Consider the following 19,068-nt stretch of genomic DNA (forward strand, 5'->3'; position numbering starts at 1 on the left):
AGCTCAGCACCGGTGTGGTGAGAAAATGACCAGGTACAAGAAGTCAGCCACAAGAAGCCACCAGGGTGAGCAGCACCGGGCCGCGGACGTCCTGGCACGGCCGCTCTGGTTTCTAACACAGCACTGTCAAGGGGAAGCTGCACGCAGGTGCTTTGGGGATGACCTGGACACAAACCCTTCCTCTGGGCAGCCACCAAACCCAGCTACCCACAGGTGAACCTTCCCTTGCAGGATACCAAGGTCAGACAAATAAAGAGTATGGCTAAGCACAGCGAGGTAATTATCCTCCTTCCTCCTCGGCCTCATTATTGCTGCTGCCCAGGACTGTGCCCAGCACCTTCCCCGGCAATGCCCCTTCCTGAGCGCTCTAGGATGCCCTGCCTCCTCTGCTCCCGGACCCTCGCAGCCAGCCCCCTTCAGCAGCAGCCTCATCTTCAGCTTCCTAACCTGATTATTTCACCTCCAGTCCTCCCCAGCCTTGGGTACATCAAACATCAGTGCAGGTGGCAAGAAGCTCAGAAAATCAGATGGCATTTGCCCTTTCCGAGCCATCCCATTTCCCCATTTAGACCAACAAGAAATCCGATCAGTCAAATCCAATTCTTGCTGGGCTGAGAGTCTGGAAAATGGATTACGCAGAATGTCTGGCTTCAGTACCTTGATGTGAGTGTCGAGTTGGGTTTGGGAGGAGATCAAAGCATTTATACCTGTGGATTTAAAAAGAGGACTAAGACTAAAGCACCTTGTGATTTCTCCACAAAAGATCACAAGATTGGTAAGAGATTTTCCACTGGGTTAAGCCAGCTCTAACACAAGGGTTATGCCCGTGGGCACCGCTGCTGCCTCGTGTCTGCCCAGGCCTCCCGCACCTGAGCCCAGCGCTTCACTGTGAGCCCGAAACTCTTCGCAGTTCCTGTTTCAGTCCTGGCAGGGGCAAAACAGGCGCCCTCTCTCGGCAGCACCATCAAGCAACTATTTCAAATTCCATTCAGAAAGTGAGTATTTATCGTACACATGCTTCTCACTGCCATTTCACAGCAGTTAAACAGAAGACTCCTTTCCTACTCTACATGCAATACCATCACCATCCCTGCCTTGTGTTTGTCCTACTCAGGTTCGCTGCTGCACTCAGCTCCCATCGCTTCCCTCAAATCCATTATGTCAGTCTTAAAAACGATAACCGTAGCCGCTCAGGCCTTCAGCTTCATTCTGAGCCAAAAATACTACAAAACAAATTAATAATCCTTTATTAAATTCTTGTTACAAAATTTCTACCACCAACCACACAAGTGCTCAGTGTTAGGATGCCCTCTACCACCCCAGCACAGGACTGCGGGTGTGGGAGGTGCCCGACAGCTCCTCCAGCGCCTGGTCTCACCAGGTGAAGAGTATGGAAATTTAAAACATTTACGTAAAACTACAGCATGCAACTCCATAACTAAAAATTGTGAGAAGCAGAAGAGAAGTGCATTACATTGCTTGAGATGCTGGAACTTGAGGAATTAGAGATTTGTACCTATCATGAAAGCATTGGCCCACGAGTTGAAAAATCAGCGAAGTGAATTTTTTCTTCCAGGTCCTCATGTTAGCTGGAAGTGAGATTTTTCTTTCAGGTCTTTGACTGATAAACTACTGACTTGAATGAGCTTTGAACAGCAGAAAAAAATAGAAGTCTAATCTACTCTGATAAGTAGACAGGCCACAAGCGAATGTATTTACAGAGTACTCTTAGAAAGGCTATTTGGAAGTGGAAATGTATATGCATTTGAACTCTAGCACTGATTGTGCCCTACCCTGAATCCTTCCTCCCGTTCTGAAATTTAAACATTGGTTAAATTGACAAAACCACAAACCAGCAAAATGATCACCTAGCGAAAGATAACTGTCATGATTAAAGGCCACAAAAAAAAGGGATTGCAAATCTCTTCATGGACATGACTTGGCCCAGTGATCCCATGGGAAAATAGGTAAAACAGAAAAGCTCACGTTATTTTGCAGGTGAATGTTTTCTTGTAAAAAATCTAATAAATCCAATGAAAGTGAACCAAAGTATCAGTCCAGCTCAAATTCTTTCCATATACATGTACTTATATAGGTATATGGGTTAGCTATAAGAACAGTAGAACTCAACCTACAAGCTGCGCAAATTTTATATCTGTAGCGTGGCTAAATTAAGTCCAGTGTAAAACCACTGTACTACTTCAGTAACTCACTTGGATTTTTCTGTCACTCGTTTCATTCTACAGCCCTGCTGACAAAGCAGCACCAGCCCTACCATCGTGGTGAGACTGCCGAGCAAAACCCAGCTCTTCCTGCATCCTCATTCCACAGGGAACTTCTCCCACTGCAGGGAAACTCCTGGAGGTACTCCTGGCTCGTTCAGTCTTTGCAAAGCAGAGAAAACTATCCCAAAACAATGATTCAGTAAAAAACAGGGCCTCAAAAAGCAGATCACATTCATGCAAATCTGTTCTCTAGATGTGGCTGTTCAGAGGTACAGTTCCTACTGCTGCTTGGCATGGAAATGCCATTTTTCCAGCCCCACAAAAACCCATTTGAGTGGGCGTGAGGAGCTGACTCTAGTCCACAGCAGGAGACACAAGGAGTTACCTGCCCATCTGCCCAGCCCATGCGTTGTATTTCCCTCTACTGTGTGCAATCTTGACTTATATCTAATACAAACCTCATAATGTACTTCTCATTTGATAGTGGTACATCAGCGTTCAAGAATTATACATTATTAGTAGTATAATCTACTAAACATGTGTACATATTACAGAACAGACTTCCTGACTGCATTAAGTCTGCCATCAGAGCACCTCAATTGTCGTCCCTTTTGGTTTGATGTTTGTACCTGCAGACATTAATGATGCAGGCACTACTCTGTGCTGGAGATGGTACCACCGCATCAGGATTTCTCACTTCCTGATTCTGTCGTCAGTGTTAGATACTGCCCAGGATCCACTGCAGTTAGCCATGAGAAGTTTGTTCCTTGGGGTGTAACCAAAAGCCAGAGCTGGCAAACATGGTGTTGTGTACACAGGAAGACTTATTCATGGGCCAAAAATAGTCTCTGGGTACCAGGTGTCCTTGCAGCGCACGGGTTTTAGATTGAGATACGGCTTCTTAAACCACTGAAGTTTTCATTTGGATGCCGAGATTGCATTAACAAGGAAAGCCACTACTGCCCTGGAGTAAGAGAGCCACAGCTGTAGTCTGCATCACTTTTTCTGTCTTGTCAAAACTGGGTTCTCTTAAAACAGAGCACTCTTCCGCCTCTGCTCCGAGATCCATCCCCCAGGGTTTACATCCATCTGCAACATCTTCATCACCCACTTGTCTTTCCTGGCCCCGTCAATGAACTCATCAAGGGACAGCTGCCCTGTGTATGAGGTGGGGAGGACACAAGATGGGGAGACAGAACAGGACAGATAAGACAAGAGGACAACAGGAAGCCAAAACGACCTCCTGTATTTCAGAAGGTAATATTCTAATAAGACAAAAGCTATACTTAATTTCTCCATATAAACTATAGAGGTCAGCTAGCTAAAAAAAATAAAAAATAACCACACCATAACCCAATCCATTCACACCTGCCCTGTCCCTTTGGCTAGCACGAAGCATTGCATTGGCTCACACTTGCAGCTCCAGGAGGAGCTCCACTGCAAGTCTGGTCCTGCAGGCTCCGATTTGGCTGGAGCATTGGCTTTACTCAGGCTGGGACCTGCTCTCTGGCTACTGGGGACTTTCAGAGAACACAATCTGTGCAGCCTCAAAATCCAGACAGAATAGTGAGCCCTGGGTATTTTACATTAAAATAATATTATTTCCTCCTAATGTACCAAGTTGCTCTTGATTCTGACCACAAACAGACCAGAATGAAACCCAACATGTCTAATATGAGTAACAAGATCATCCTAAGTGATTTCTTGATAAACATAATTAAAACTAGCCTGCCCAGCACAGATAACTTTTCATTATGCATGAATGTAATCTGAGACATCAATTCCTTACCATCCCCGTTCTCATCCACTAACTGAAATATCCTGTCCACAACCTCCTCCGGCGTGAGCAGCGGAGTCCTCTCCTCCACCTCTGACCGACACACTTTCTTCAGCTTGTAGATAGACTGAAAAGAAGATCACAGGTTAGAAAAAAAGGTTTGGAAAAAGAGCAATGGTGAAATTTGTTATTTTACCAGCAGTGTAGATGTCTCGTAAAGGCTGCAGTTTTAATCTTCTCCTTGAAAAATCCCCCTCCAAATTTATGCTCATATGCACTGTGCCTTGAAGTTGCTGCCTCCCATCTGTTTCCCTTATACAAACAGGTCAGACCTCACAAGGCAAGAGTTTTTGCTAGGAAAATCTAACTTTTCAGTACGATTTTTTCTAAGGCCTGAGAAGACCTGAGGCCAGGCACACCTGGGTTTACCCAGCCATCTCTCCCAGGGAGCTCTTCCCAAGCTGCAAGATCAAACTTGTATTAGCACACATTTTGACCCCTGGTTTCCGCTCTTTTTCCACTTTGCCACTGGAAAATGGCATTTTTTAAAATCTATTCCTCCCATCTCATCCAAACATGACAACCACCTGTTCATTATTATCTCTGCTCATTAGGCTGAAGGGTTTTGTCTGATGTCTTCCCAGAGAGGGGATTAGCAAGGGCCTAACACAGCTCTGGCCAATTCCTGTCTGACCTCAAAACTATAATTGAACCTGCCCCAGACTGGCTCCCCCAAATGCTCTCCCACCTGCCCCTGGTGAGGCAGGTAACAAGCTAGTTGCTTTTTCCCAGCTGCTGACTTTCTAAAGACCTTGCTTTCCATAGATACAACTTCTCTGGTGATGTCTCTTGATTCCGCATTTTCCCCCAAATCCTAAAGTATTTGATAACCATTGATTCACAAACCCTGCTGTGAAAGGGTAACAGCACCCGCATCGCAGGGGTGATGAGTACAGTCACTAAGTTACCTAAAGTTACATAGCAGTAAAAACCCAGGTACCTGGTGTCCATCTGTCAAACCACATGCCTCCTCTCGCACCTTCCCAGTCACTAATTAAAACTAAACATAAACCCAGAAAATAATAATTACAAATAGAATTCCTCTGCTAATTTATGCCTCCCACTGTGTTCTTGCCCACTACTCAGGCAGAAAACTTGCTCCTGAAAGGAGCAGGGGGTGAAACCCTCTTCCACTACCTAGGGCAGAGAATTTTGGTGTAAAAGGTCTGGAAGGAAAGTCAGAGCAGAGACACAGGAACCCCACAACAGCTGCCCACTGTTGGTATAGTTGAGCCCTCACCCCATCAGGCTCCACCAAACCGTTGACCCTTTCACCAAGGTCAGGCATTTTCCCTTCATCGCTACCCTTTAGCTGCTTTGAAACCCAGTTATCACAAAAACTGGATGCATCATGATGTTGCCAAAGAATGATTGCTTAAATAACTGATTAGGCAATGCCTACTTACCTCAACAATTTCTAGCAGCTCAGGTTTGTCTATGCAGCCATTCCCATCCTTGTCATACACTTTGAATGTCCACCTCAGCTTGTGTTCCAGTTTTCCTCGTAAAACAAGATTCAAGGCAGCCACATACTCCAGAAAATCAATGGTGTTATCCTGAAGAAACAGAAGAGGATCCGAATGACACAACTGTGTACAGTTGACAGAAATCTGTTAATAAAACCTGGATTAGAAACTGCCAAGAGACACTCCTGGGGACAGTAATTTCTGTGCCTTTTAGAAGAGCAGTGCAGCAGCAAGCAGAGCCGTGCTTTTCTGCACCCAGGCGTCCCCAGGCATGACAGTGGAGAGCAAAACAACTCTCTTGCAGTGCAACGCTTGGGGGCACCTGCCAGGACTCCAGAGAGGAGTTTAAGCTTAAACACCCTGAGACGACAGACAATACAGATCACACGGAGGATGGGGAGGCAGAGGAGGATTGGTGCCGGAGGCATTGGCAGGTCAAAACCAGGATGTCCGAGTTGGTCAACATTCCTTTACTTTTGAGTATCTAAAATCAATATTTTGTTACGTGCCACCTGTTCTGACTGCTTATACGTATGCATGCTTCCTCCATGTATATCAAGCCTGAGTCGGACTTTCCTCCACTGTAACCCCTCCCATCATAAGATATATATATATATATATATATATACATATTTTTTTTTTCAGTTAGCAGCCTTGGCTATTTGATGATCTTAAATGTAACTGCCTAAACTTAAACCTTTTAATCCATCCACAACAGTTGAATAAGGGTATTCTGTCCTTATTTAACATACAGATTTATGAGATAAGCCCATCCCAGTCCATACAGAGCAGTATAGCATGTTCCCCTTCTCCTGCCCTAGCAGTCCCATCACCCTTACCTTGCTCATGAAGCACAGTAACGAGGGTGGGAACTGCACCAAAAGGCCTCCAGCTTACAGAAGGAAAAGGCGGTGATAAATCTATGTAAAAGCTCCTTGCCACTTACCCCATTCTTATCAAAAGCTCTGAACATGTTTTCAATGTACTCTGCTGCTTCTCGGTTGTCCTGGACCCCAAAGAACCTCTTGAATTCATGCATGAAGAGGGTCCCACTGGGACATTCAACCACAAATTTCTTATACCATTCCTGCAATTCAGCAACATCAATCTCTGCTTGCTCCCCTTCAGCATTGGTGAACTGCTGTCCCATTTTGGTCCGTAAATCACGAGGGAAAGAAAAGAAGAAAGGAACAAAAAGAAAATCCAAAGTCCTTTGCTTGTATTGTCCTTTTAACACTTAGTTGCTTTCTTTTTTTTTTTCTTCCTTCTTGCTGTTTTGTGCCTTTATTTGATATTTTGTCTTTTAATTTATTCTTCCTCCTTCTTCTACAGGCTGCACTCACCTCCACAGCTCTGTACGCTCACTTGGTGATTGTAGAGTTGCTTCTCTTCATTAGGGAAGAATAACACGTGGTAGCAGACATAAAAATAACTAAGATCATTAGGAGATTCCCACCCATGGGTCACAGAGACCTTCAGATGTTCTGGGCTGTGCCCTATTTAGAAGCAGACTCCAGAGGCTCAGGGTCCTTCTGCACATTAATACCTTCATTTGGGAGCTGAGCTTCCCTTTACACATCACCTATAACCCTGCTCACTTCTCTATGGTTTTTCTTAAAGAAGAAAAAAAGTGTAGTAAACAAGTTTCCTAACAGTTTCTCCAATAAAGGTATATGTCACCTGTTTGTAGGGGATGCACCAATATGCGTGAAATAGGGCATATTAACAAACAACACTTACTAAGAGGAAATCCTGATAAAAATAAGTGCATACAATTCCACTTACATAAGGAAAAACTGCTAATAGGACTGCCAGCATATAAGGTAAGTTGAATAAGCTCTACAGGCTTTATTCTGTACAAAACAATAGAGAAAATAATTAAGTGCACATGGAGGCAGATGTACTTATTTGTCTATTTTTCATATTTCATTATTGAAATTCTCAATTGATAGTTACAGATAGCTTTTATTTCTATGCACGCACACCCAAAGTTGAGGCTTCTTTTCTTTTGTACCTTTTTCTGTTAAAGTACTTCTGCCTATTGCTTTTAGGCAGAAATACAGCTCTAACAATAGGCTCTTTTAATTGTGTACTTGCTTACCAAAGAAGCCTGGTATGAGGCTGTACAGAACCACCTACTACTAAAGATCATGCTCCCAACACAGAACCTTCTGTTCTTCCTTCCTGCTGGAGCCACCAGCTTTTACCCACATCATACCAGGTGTTCCGAATCCAACCATTTATCTGTGTCAGCTGGAAAGAAATGACCTGTAGCTATAAATGTGCCTGAGCCAGGCTGATGTGTAGATAGGATTCTCCTTTTAAGAGGATTGGAGTAGTACTAATGGGAAGCAATAGTCTCCACATGGTAATAATGCTAAAGACCACCAGGATTTAAGCTGTTCTTTTTTAGAAGTAGTTTGTTTTGGAAAGAAGAGTTTCTAATTTGGAAAATCACAGGTTAACAGTCATCTCAAAAGTGTTATTGCAGAAGTATTTCATGTCTGGAATAAGGCTTTCTCTGAATCTGCTTATGCCTCTAAGCACACTATCAATAGTAGTGTAAATATAGATATAAAAAATACGCATGCAGCTTTGCTGGAGCATAGCACAACTTTATGCTTCTCTTTTTTATATGTAAGTGTGCCTTGGCAATGGATGGATTCACTTAAGAGTCTTAAGCAAGAAGAGGATAAAAGCTATACAGCAGAAATAACGATGGATAGGGAAGACCAAGAGAATTATCAGGAAGGTTAAGCTCTTCTCTTTTAATGAAAATAGATTATTTTTTTGTGGACCTGATAGCTTAGAGGAATTGTGTTTTTCCCTCTCTGAACCTAGAAGAACACAACAGGATCGATAAGCTTAATCCTTCCTTTTACAACTGCTGCAGACAAACTTCAACCCCCGAATCTAAGATAACTTGTATGCCGCAGAGCAGCGTGACGTCTGGCTCATCAAGAAGTTTTACTGCATCTACCCGCTGGTGTTTGCGTTTCAGCTAGGCCTCCTAGAAGGAAGTCTTTGCCAACTACTGTTACTGTTGTATTTGTTTGGTTGCATTTTCCATTTCCCCGTGCTCAGTTGCCTTTACTGTATGAAGGGCTTTTCCCCTCAATTGATATTTTTTTCATTTTGCCTGACACTGGTGAGGTCACAGCTTCCCTACCTAGGTGACAAACAGCTTTCAAGAAGTGGAGGTGCTTCTGCTGGGGTGCAGGCAGGAAGGGCTCTGCACGTTTTGCACACTGGTGCGGAGCCTTCCACCATTTTGTGCTGCGCTGCTGCGCCGCGGCTGCAGGCTGGAATGTGAGCGCTGGGAGCACGGAACAAGACTCTGCATGCCTGGGACATTATGTTGCCTCATTGCATAATTTTGTTTTGCCTTATGGGAACTCAGCGATCTGTTCCCAGGAGAGAAAATGGTTCCTCTTTGTTTTGATGACTACAATCTTTTTCAGCTAGGAACAAAGGACTGAAAGAGACTTGAGTTACAAAGTCTAACTGGTGCTATTGCTGGTATCATGACATACAATCATGTTAATAAAAGTGCTGATGGTTTTTGGCACTGAAATTAAATCCCGTAGCTCCTGGTATGAAAATTCCTCTGCATACACTCTCATTGTCCTAAGTGCGTAGTCTGCAGACTGCTGATAGAATTGCCGTCTCCTAGCCAGCGGAACATCACTTTATGATTTACTGTTTATCAATCAAAGGAGTTCTCTAAATGACTTGAAAAAGAGATGCAGGTAGAGGTAAATGTAAGCAGAGATAATTTACAATAATAAAAAGAAAAAGAATAAAGAGGTTGTGCTATTTGGCTCCTTGGAGCGTTAGGATCAATGCTTTATAAGGTGATACGTACTAACAGAATATTACATCCAAAGAGCACTGGATGATTAGTTGCAAACAGGTAATATCTGGTTACGTGTCCTGCCTAGCAAGCTATCCCTACATTATCACCTATACAGTTTAAAAGCTGCAGTTTCCCAGCCAAGAGGATGGAAAAAGGGACGACTTATTTCCCGTCAGCTCACCGACACGACATGCTGCCACATGCTTCGGCAACGGCTGGTAGAAACTCAAGAAAAAAAAAAACCCTGCAGAGGGCTGGGAAGACTCATTGGCTTGGCATCTGCATTGCCATTCAGCAGAGGCTGGAGGAAGGCGGCAGGGTGCAGGCGGGCACAGCTGCCCGCTGCCAGGGGACCGACTTCATTGAGATGGGAGGCAAATTGGGTTCCTTTGCCGCTGCTGCAGCAGCCCTCACATAGCCAAGCCGCCTTGTTCCCTTCTGTTAAACACACCAGCCCTTATCTGCCCCAAGACCGCTCTCACTGGGCTGGGCAATCTGAAGTGTCCTTAGGGCAGGCCTAGAAGGAGCTGAGCTCTGCCCAGTGCCGCTTCCAAGGCTCCCTGAGCATCTGGCCACAGGGGAAAGCAAGCCTGAAATACCCTTACGTTCTCCCGTCACCAGCAGGACAGACGTGTGGACAGCAGGAATGCAGGGCGGATGTACGGCAGCTTCTGTGCCGGCCGCTTGGGGATAGATCAAAGATCCCTCAGACTTTGGCTGGGAGTTCAGCCCCATGCCTCCGCGCGTCTCGTCTCAGGTGCTCGCTGAGCTGCCATTCCTTCGCACATTTTTCTACAGCAGGAATAACGACGTGGCAAAGGTATTATTATTACAGGAGCAGCCGTCGCTCGTCTACCATATCAAAAATGGTCAGGTGAAACTAGCCAAACACGTCTAAAATTCACCAAAGCAGCACCAAATTTTCTTCTTTCCCATTAAGAAAACTCCAGCTTTAGAGTCTCGCCTACTGTTTGTGTTTATTGCCAGACAGATTTTGTTACCTGCTGACAAACTCCTGCTCAATGTTACCTCCAAGTGGCTACACTTCAGCGATGAATGAAGGCTGAAATGTTTACCTGGCACTTGGCACCTCGCAAGGCACACTTTCCAAGAAAAAAGCAGAATTACATTTTCTGTTTGTGTGAAGATTTTCAGCATTTTGCATTCATAATTCCAAACCCTCGGTGTAGGATTAAGCGCCGGCTGTAGGTTAGCCTTTCCCAAACCAGGACTCGGCACTATCCACAGTGTCCATGAGTAGGAGGGAAATTCCCACCGTTTTTTCCACTTCATTGAAACCGAATAGTGAATTATTTGATCTCTTGAAACCGAGATTCACCACTGAGTCACGGCTCCCCACCTACGGGGACGAGCCATGAAAGGCGAGACGCGGGGTGTCCGCGAGGGATGCAGCGGGGCTGTGCGGGCAGGGACGAGGCGAGAGGAGGACCATTGGTGCGGCGTGCCCGCGGTTGTGCGGTAACCGCACCCGGCTTTACGTTTTGCCCTAAAACTTGATGGATGGATCTGCTGGGCCAGGTAGGTTTCGCACTGCGGGAAAAGTTAAGAAACTTTTTTTATTTTTTTTTGTAAAAAAAAAAAAAAAAAGGAAGAAAACTTTTTTTTTTTGGTAACCCCAGAAATATTAAGAAGCCCTTTTTTTTTTTTTTTGTACCAATTCCCCTAACAAAATCAAGGGGAAGGGAGGGCGGGGAGCGGCGCGGGTCCCCCCCCCCCCCCGCGGCCGGGGGCGGGCCGGGGCGGTGCGGCTGCGCCGGGCGCACCTGGGCAGGTGAGGGCGGGGCCGCGGGAGGGAGCAGGGCGCGCCGTGCCCGCCGCCCCCCGCCCGCCGCCCCCCCGCAGAGCTCCCCTCGCCCCCCACCCCCCGGTCCCGACGCGGAGAGCCCCCGGGGTGCGGAGCGGGCACTGCCGGTAAGCGCCGGGGGGTCCCGGTCCCCGTTCTCCCGGGGCCGTGCAGCCGCCGGGGGGGTGGTTACGGGAACCGGAACGCGGCGGGGCGGGGGCCCGGGGCTCGCTGCGGTCCCCCCCCCTCCCCGGGCGCTCGGCCCGGGCTGGAGGGGGCGCTCCGGGGGTCGGGGCCGGGCACGCCGCGGGGCCCCGCCGGCCGCTCGCCCTCCCCGGTTTAGCCCTGGGCTACGGCTTTCGGGTCGGGGCCAGGCCGGCCGTGGGGCGGGGGTGGTCCCGGTGCCGGTGCCGGTCCCGGCCCTGCGCTGCCGGCAGCTCCCGCACCGCTGCCCCCCCCCCCCCCCGCCCCTCCCCGGCAGCCCAAATCGTTCGTGGCCCCGCCGGGGCAGTCCCGGCCCGGCACCGGGCGGAATTCACCCGGCGGGGCCGGGAGTGCGGCAGGCGGCCGGGCTCCGGGGCGGGGGAGCCCGGGGGCTGCGGGGTTTTGGGGAGTGCTGGTGGGCAGAGCCCCGAGAGGTGGGAGCCGTGGGGTCCCCGCGCAGGGAGGTGGTGAGGTGTCAGAAAGCTGGGTGCGAGGTCAGCGTGCTTCTCCGGGGGAGTGCTAATTCTAGAGGTTGAGCCTTTGGGGGTTTAAAAAAATATATATATATGTGTATATGTAGGATAAGGTAATCAAATGAAAGTAACAAGCGAGGAATGAGGTGCCAGCCTGTGGCACTGCAGAGATGAAGCCAGAGAGCACCCCTTCCTTCCTCAGAGGCGTTGTGAACGGGTTGGGAAGGCGCTGAGTATTCGTGGTCGTGCTGGCAGAGGCTGAAAGAGTTTGAGCTTGGAAAACCCGTGGGCTACAGCAACATGGTAAGAGGCGTGGAGGAGGGAGCCAGGAGGGGACGCGCGCATCCTTCACACCCCGTGCTGGGTACCACTGTGGGCAGAGCCGCGCCGGAGCAGGGGAGCTGTGCTCCTGCGCCCCAGCATTGGGAGCAAAGTACCCCTCATTCCCAGGGTTTCCCAGGATTTCAGCCCCTTTCCAGCCAGGTCGAGGCAGACTTGGGTAGCGTTTTCCTGGTTTGCTGCTGCTGTTGCTCTCTGACTGGCACCTGCGCTGAGAGTCACCACGATTAACCGCGTCTGGCCCCGACCTTTGTCACTCGTCTGCGGCCGTCGGGGTGGCTGCAGGACTTCTGCTCACCCCGGAGTTTGCTGGAGCTGTCTGGCCCTCGCAGCTTTCTGAGCGGGAGCGGCTTCTGGTGATGGTGGACCCTTGTGGGATGGAAGTTGAAGGCTGGAAGGGGCTGACTCACTGTCTGTGCTGAGCAATGGGATTCAAGTTGGTTTGCTCTCTGTTATTGTGTCAACAAGCCATTGGTGATAAAAGGTCGTAAAGCATTGTAACGTCTGGTATTGACAGAGGCTGTCTGTGATCCAAGGGACAATTCAAACCCAATACAGCAGTGCCAGCACGCTGTCCATGTGACTGAATTTATTTTGTTTGAGAGGCAGGCATGAATTTTTGTCCGTGGTGTATGGGCTTGTATTTAATCTTGGCCTTGCAAATGTGTGTGTACACAGTGTACATTATTAGAAACAGAGGGAGCTGCTTAAAGCAAAGTGTAAAAGAGATTGTGGGAACAAGCTTTAGTTAGGATCTCTTTGTTGCAAGAAATGGCTGTTTTTTCCCTTAGCAAGTGAAATCAATACTTGTTGTGCGGTTTTTTGGTCTCAATTCTAAGTCCAGGGTTAACCTGGACTTTGTGTCTTTGCAAACATGCTACTGAGTGTGTAATTCTGATAGGATTTTTGACATGAATAACTAATGCGGTAGTTCCAGAAGCATGAAAACGAGGATTCCTTTCTGATGTTTGCAGCACCTGTGAAGCACTCTGCTAACATGCCCAGGTCCTTGACTAAGCACATTTTCAAACTATTACTTAAACATGATTTGCAATTGATTCTGAGCATTTTCTTTGTTTAACAGATAAAAATAAGTTGTGCTCAGATTAATTTTGTGTGAACACTTGCATTTGAATTGGATCTGCTGGTATTCGAACAAATAAAACCCGTTCCTAGAGTAGTTCTTGGATAGTTTTTTTTAATCTCCTCTATCTCTGCTGCGAGACACATTTTGAAACTCCCGTGGCAGTATTCAGGGCTTATGGCAAAGGATTTACTTTTATCCTGTAACTGCCTTATTAATGGAAAGTTTGCTATTTTTCTCATTGGTTTCAAGATTTACAAAATGAACTTGCAAGTTACACCTCCTAAGCACACGTAGCATGTGTGTCCCCCTCCCAGTCTCAAGATACCAAATGCTGCCTTCTTTTGCAGGGGACAGTCATTAATTTCACATCTGTGACTTTGTTCTGAAGAGGAAGAATATTGTTGGTTGCAAATGTAGTATCAACATGGTACCACTTAAAAACAGTAAATTTAATCCATTAACTCCGTGGCTTTTTTTTTTTTTTAAGAAATTAAACATTAAGTCAACATGACTTGATTTTTAGTGTCAGTGCAGCCTTGCAGTTCATCTCCTCCTGGATAAACATCCTGGTTATTATAGGTCAGCACCTTATGTTGGTGCTTGCAAGTGATTATATTGCATTCAAAGAATTCAAGAAAAAGTCGTGAAATGACTTTAGGAGGAAAATCCATCTCTGTTAAACCAGTCCCCTCCACTTCAGCCGGATGGTTCCACCTATACCTCAGTTGGGGCAAAAGCTTCAGATTCGGCATGTAGTTTTCTTTTCCTTCTCAATGCAAGCCTGGCAGGATTGAAGAAAAACTAGATGAGAGATTCCTGTTTGCTAAGGGGTACGTGGAGGCTTTTGAAATTCTAATGTCTGTTCTTGCTGTGGCTTGTTTGTGGCTTTATCTCCTGCGCAGCACTTACAGCTCAAGTTTGATTGGGGCTCACCCTTCCATGTGCTCAGTTAACACGAATAATGCAGGTGGTTGCTCTAGAGACATTAGCAGTGTAGAAACATCACTTAGTGATGCATTTGTAACTCCTCCTGGTAGAAGAATGGTAGTTAGCGAAATCTGAATTGTTGGTTATATTATTACACGTTGAAACCACTGATAACAGTAGCGCTGCGTAGAGTACTTAATGAAGTTAACTTTTTCTTTTTTTAAAGAATATGACTCTCTACTAACCTTTTGCAGTTGGTCTGCTACTACCTCTGTCTTTTGTAGACAATGGCGTTACACCCGCGGAGAGTCCGCTTGAAGCCCTGGCTCGTGGCCCAGGTAGATAGCGGCATGTATCCGGGCCTTATCTGGCTAAATCGAGAAGCAAAGCGGTTTCAGATCCCCTGGAAGCACGCAACTCGGCACAGCCCGCAGCACGAGGAGGAGAACACCATCTTCAAGGTGAGGGAGGGAGAAGCTCGGTTGTACCACGGCTCTTACACAGAGACAAAGGGCTGAATTGTTGGCCGAGAGCTGGATAGGCGTTTCAGTAGCTGCTTCCAGGCGCATTTTGTCCTGTTTCTTTGACCTCTGAAATGCCACTTTGAGCACTTCGATGCCAGGCTTGGCACGGTGCTGGAAAGGTGTTTAGTTCTTTAACTCTTTCAGGCCACCAAAGGCCTGACAGTGTCTGGTTGTACAAACCGTGGGAGATTACTGCTGCTTGTTTCATCGACTTGGTATAGCATGTGGCAGCTGCCTTGTTCTTCACATCAAACCGTTAAATATTGTTACATAAATCTTAACAGGGAAAGGAAAAATATCGCTCCAGCACAAAGTTTGTTATTGTTACTGCTGTTCTTAATATTCTTCTCCCGTGGGGTTCATTTTAACTCCTTTACTCTGAGGGATTTTTGACTTCCTCTGCCTTGAAAGGATCTTGGATTAATGGTCTGATTCGGGGGTGAGACAGCTAGGTGGATACCTGAGGCTGCTCCATTCTGTTTTAACCGTATCCACTACCCCTGCACAGGGTATGGCTCGCTGCCAGAAATGGCTTTTGGTATTGTGCTTAACACCTAGAAAAACTCAGTGTGCAGTCCTGTATGACTGATATTTTCTTAACTTGTATGAAGGTGTGTGCTCTGAACTGGTAATGGATTTTGGAAATTTGGATTTACATCTTTTTTAAGAAAATCATTTTAATGGGGAAAAGGAAAAAACATGGAGAGAGACTGGAGCGGGTTGCCCAGAGAAGCTGTGGATGCCCCATCCCTGGATGTGTTCAAGGCCAGGTTGGATGAGGCCCTGGGTAACCTGATCTAGTGGGTGGCATCCCTGCCCATGGCAGGGAGGCTGGAACGAGATGGTTTTTAAGGTCCATTGCAGCCCAAACTGTTCTGTGATTCTTTGAAAAGCTATTACAGAGGGAATGCCCACTGTTGTTATCAGAAGAGCTGTAGTTAAGGCTTCTGCGAGAGAAGGATTTTACAATAAATTTGCTTGTAAGCTTCATTTCTGATAAAAGCTACTCTATTGCGAGGGCTGGACTGAGCATGGTGTACTTTGTCCCCAGGCATGGGCTGTGGAAACAGGAAAGTACCAGGAAGGAGTTGATGAGCCAGACCCTGCAAAGTGGAAAGCCCAGCTCCGATGTGCTCTTAACAAAAGCCGGGAATTTAATTTGATGTATGATGGCACCAAGGAGGTGCCCATGAATCCTGTTAAAATTTATGAAGTGTGCGATATCCCGCAGTCCCAGGGATCAATCATTAATCCAGGTGAGGGCCTTGCTGACACAGTGCTGGTTACTGAGCAGGCGTTTGTCCAGTGCGTGTGCCTTTCTCCTTGTGACATTAACTCTTGAGCTGCCTTTTGTGTGCTGTAAAAAAGCAGTTGCCATGTGTAAGCCCAGTTACACTTAAGCTTCGAGGACTTTGAACCATAGTATGCCTACAGTAAAATTAACAGAGCTGCACACAGTTGCATGTTTTTTGCTTAAAAAAAAAAAAAATCCAATGTTGTCAATAGTTTCTGTATCCTCAGCTTTCTAAAACCAGGTATTAACCTGAAAATAATATTGTACAGATAAAATTTTGTCTTTTTACTTAGAAAATAGACAAAATTCTGCTATTGTGCAAAGCCAGTGTGAAGATTACATTTTTTTCAAGAATGCCATTGCAGTGTTTCATACCGAATTATCTACCTGTCACTCTGTGCTTGTTTGCAGGTTCCACTGGCTCAGCTCCATGGGACGAGAAGGATAATGATCTTGATGAGGAAGAAGAGGAAGAACTGAACCAATCTCAGCATGTCCCTATTCAAGAGACATTTCCATTTCTTAATATAAATGGTTGGTGGCATAGGCTGTAATGTAGTAGTGAAGTTATTTGCTTGTATATTGGTGCATGCTTGCAGTTGAGTCTTGGTTTAGCAAATAATTGATTCCTTTTTGTAGATTCTCCAATGGCTCCAGCCAGTGCAGAAAACTGCAGCCCTGAAGCTGTGTGGCCTAAGAATGAACCTGTAGATATGGAAATGCCCCCAACAGCTCTGCAGCATGATTTCTTCAGCAGCCCTGAGCTCTGGATCAGCTCTCTTCCAAGTACGTTTATGGATTTATAGTACTTCTGTCATTGTACTTAAAAGTTACAACTTTTTTTAAACCCTTTGGTTGTTCGCTTGTTAGCAAGAATATCTGATAATTTTTTTTTGTGTGGTTCTTTGGGGACCCATGGGTTGGACTTGATGATCCTTGTGGGTCTCTTCCAACTCGGGTATTCTATGATCTGTGTATAGCTAAAACATCCCTGTGAGTCTAAGTTGGACTGTGTGGTGTGTGTCTGCTGCTGGTAAAGTATGCATAGAGGTCCAGGGAAAATCCTACTGACAGTTTCTCTCTCAGTGACAGACCTAGAAATCAAGTTTGAATATCGAGGAAAGGAGACGGGACCAACGACAACTGTAAGCAACCCACAGGGATGCAGACTTTTCTATGGAGAGCTGGGTCCTATGCCAGACCAGGAAGAGCTCTTTGGGCCTATCAATTTGGAGCAAGTGAAGTTTCCAGGAACAGAGCAAATCACCAATGAAAGGCAAAAGATCTTCACAAGTCGGCTACTGGATGTTATGGACAGGGGACTGATCCTGGAGGTCAGTGGCCATGCCATCTATGCTGTCCGGCTCTGCCAGTGCAAGGTGTACTGGTCTGGTCCCTGTGCGCCTTCTGCCGCCACACCAAATTTGATTGAGAGGCAAAAGAAAGTCAAATTATTCTGCTTGGAAACATTCCTAAGCGGTAGGTAGCTTCTGCTTCTGGAAGATAATGGAGTCTGGTCTGGGTACTTGGTGACGCTATTGGAAAGGGTGGTCTGCCATGGGGGTCAGTCTGGATGCGCTAATTAGCTTGCACATGCATGGTGCATGGGTAGTGGCCACTGCTTCTCCTGACCTCAGTGGACTGCGGGGCACGTGTGCATCAGAATAAAGTGCATGTGCACTTATTTAACGCTCTGAAAAATATTGGTGGGCGTTGATTTTAAAGGAAACTTTTCTGGGTTAAAGAAATAAATTGTAGTTGTTGATGTGTGAGAGTTATAGCTAAGACTCGGGACAATACAGCGAGGTGGGACATAGAGTTTCTAACCAAAAGATGGACAACACTGCAGCATTCTGCTTTTCTTCCTAGAGCTGATTGCCCACCAGAAAGGACAAATTGAAAAACAGCCACCATATGAGATCTACTTCTGTTTTGGAGAAGAGTGGCCTGATGGAAAACCTAGAGAGAGAAAGCTGATTGTGGTTCAGGTAGGAGCTAAGGCCCTGAAGTGACATGTGGCAGCCTTGCTGGGGCCACAACATTGGCTCTGGATTGATACCCACAGAAACCAGAGAACTGTTCTTCTCTGCCATGGTTATTGGCACTGAGAAACCCCAGCAGGGCTGGTGGGATTCTGTGCACTGAATGACATCGATCTGTGAGTGTGGTTTAGGTGATTGTGGACACCATCCTGCAGGGGGTTCCTGCCCAGGAACAGGGATGTACTGTGTGACTGCTAGGCTAAAATGGCTGACTACTTCTTCAACAGGTCATTCCAGTCGTGGCCCGGATGATATACGAAATGTTCTCTGGTGACTTCACGCGTTCCTTTGACAGTGGCAGTGTGCGACTCCAGATCTCTACGCCTGACATCAAGGACAACATCGTGGCTCACTTGAAGCAGCTGTACCGCCTGCTGCAGACCCATCAGGAGGGGTGGCCGATGCAGGCCCCTGCCATGCACATGGCACAGCCGCTGCCAGCACAGTGACCCGCGCTTTGTCCTGCTGCTGCGGGGTGCCCCAGGGTTTCCTACGTTGTACATATGGGGAAATGTTAGTGAGTGCCTTGCCTTAACCTGAATGAAATTTGTAAATCTGGTCTTCTGATTAACTTTCAACAGTCTATGGTATTTCTGTTTTGGGAGCGTTTTAAATAAAGGGAATAAAGAATACCTCTAGCTTCATTGCTGTTTTTAGCTGTTTGCTATGTGTAAATCAGATTTTTAATTCTGTAATATTTTTTAAAATCCACTACTGCCACCCTGTATATAACACTTGACCATTAGAGGGGGGAGAAAAGTAATCTGTGCTTTATTAAAACTGCTTTAAGAATGTTATTTTGTCGTCTTTTGTTTCTCTTTGGCTGCTCTCTAGTTGCAGCCTTGCACCCTAGCGCTTCTTTCACCGTGCTTTATATTTTATATACGTGCATTTTATATATGTGGATGTATTTGGAGTAAAGGGGGGGTTTTAAGTCCCCCTCCAAAGTCCAGCGGGAGCGCTGAGCTCCAGAGGCCGGCATGATGCGCC

At 46.5% G+C, this 19,068-nt stretch overlaps 2 protein-coding genes across 10 annotated transcripts; one reads left to right on the forward strand and one right to left on the reverse strand.

The window, feature by feature from the left end:
* Window positions 1–783: 783 nt before the first annotated feature.
* Window positions 784–9,968, reverse strand: GUCA1B (guanylate cyclase activator 1B). Of its 4 annotated transcripts, none has more exons than XM_080569470.1 (5): window positions 7,630–9,968; window positions 6,475–6,916; window positions 5,469–5,618; window positions 4,015–4,129; window positions 784–3,382 (listed from the first exon to the last, which is right to left on the reverse strand). In XM_080569470.1, the coding sequence occupies exons 2-5, from the start codon at window positions 6,676–6,678 to the stop codon at window positions 3,255–3,257; spliced, it is 597 nt and encodes a 198-aa protein (XP_080425596.1). In that variant the 5' UTR covers window positions 6,679–6,916; window positions 7,630–9,968; the 3' UTR covers window positions 784–3,254. The 4 variants fall into 4 exon arrangements, with proteins under 4 accessions (XP_080425596.1, XP_080425598.1, XP_080425597.1 ...); XM_080569472.1 differs by having other exon boundaries at window positions 6,475–6,960; XM_080569471.1 differs by having other exon boundaries at window positions 6,475–7,141.
* Window positions 9,969–10,097: 129 nt separating this feature from the next.
* On the forward strand, window positions 10,098–18,875 carry IRF6 (interferon regulatory factor 6). Of its 6 annotated transcripts, none has more exons than XM_080569446.1 (9): window positions 10,098–10,204; window positions 10,372–10,923; window positions 14,503–14,679; window positions 15,794–15,998; window positions 16,448–16,570; window positions 16,676–16,822; window positions 17,123–17,515; window positions 17,906–18,024; window positions 18,306–18,875. In XM_080569446.1, the coding sequence occupies exons 2-9, from the start codon at window positions 10,906–10,908 to the stop codon at window positions 18,525–18,527; spliced, it is 1,404 nt and encodes a 467-aa protein (XP_080425572.1). In that variant the 5' UTR covers window positions 10,098–10,204; window positions 10,372–10,905; the 3' UTR covers window positions 18,528–18,875. The 6 variants fall into 6 exon arrangements, with proteins under 6 accessions (XP_080425572.1, XP_080425574.1, XP_080425576.1 ...); XM_080569450.1 differs by lacking the exons at window positions 10,098–10,204; window positions 10,372–10,923 and adding exons at window positions 11,155–11,316; window positions 12,068–12,168 and having other exon boundaries at window positions 14,473–14,679; XM_080569449.1 differs by lacking the exons at window positions 10,098–10,204; window positions 10,372–10,923 and adding exons at window positions 11,155–11,316; window positions 12,068–12,168.
* The last annotated feature ends 193 nt before the right edge of the window (window positions 18,876–19,068 follow it).

This window comes from Anser brachyrhynchus (assembly GCF_964034855.1).
Source record: "Anser brachyrhynchus genome assembly, chromosome: 27".
NCBI lineage: Eukaryota > Metazoa > Chordata > Aves > Anseriformes > Anatidae > Anser > Anser brachyrhynchus.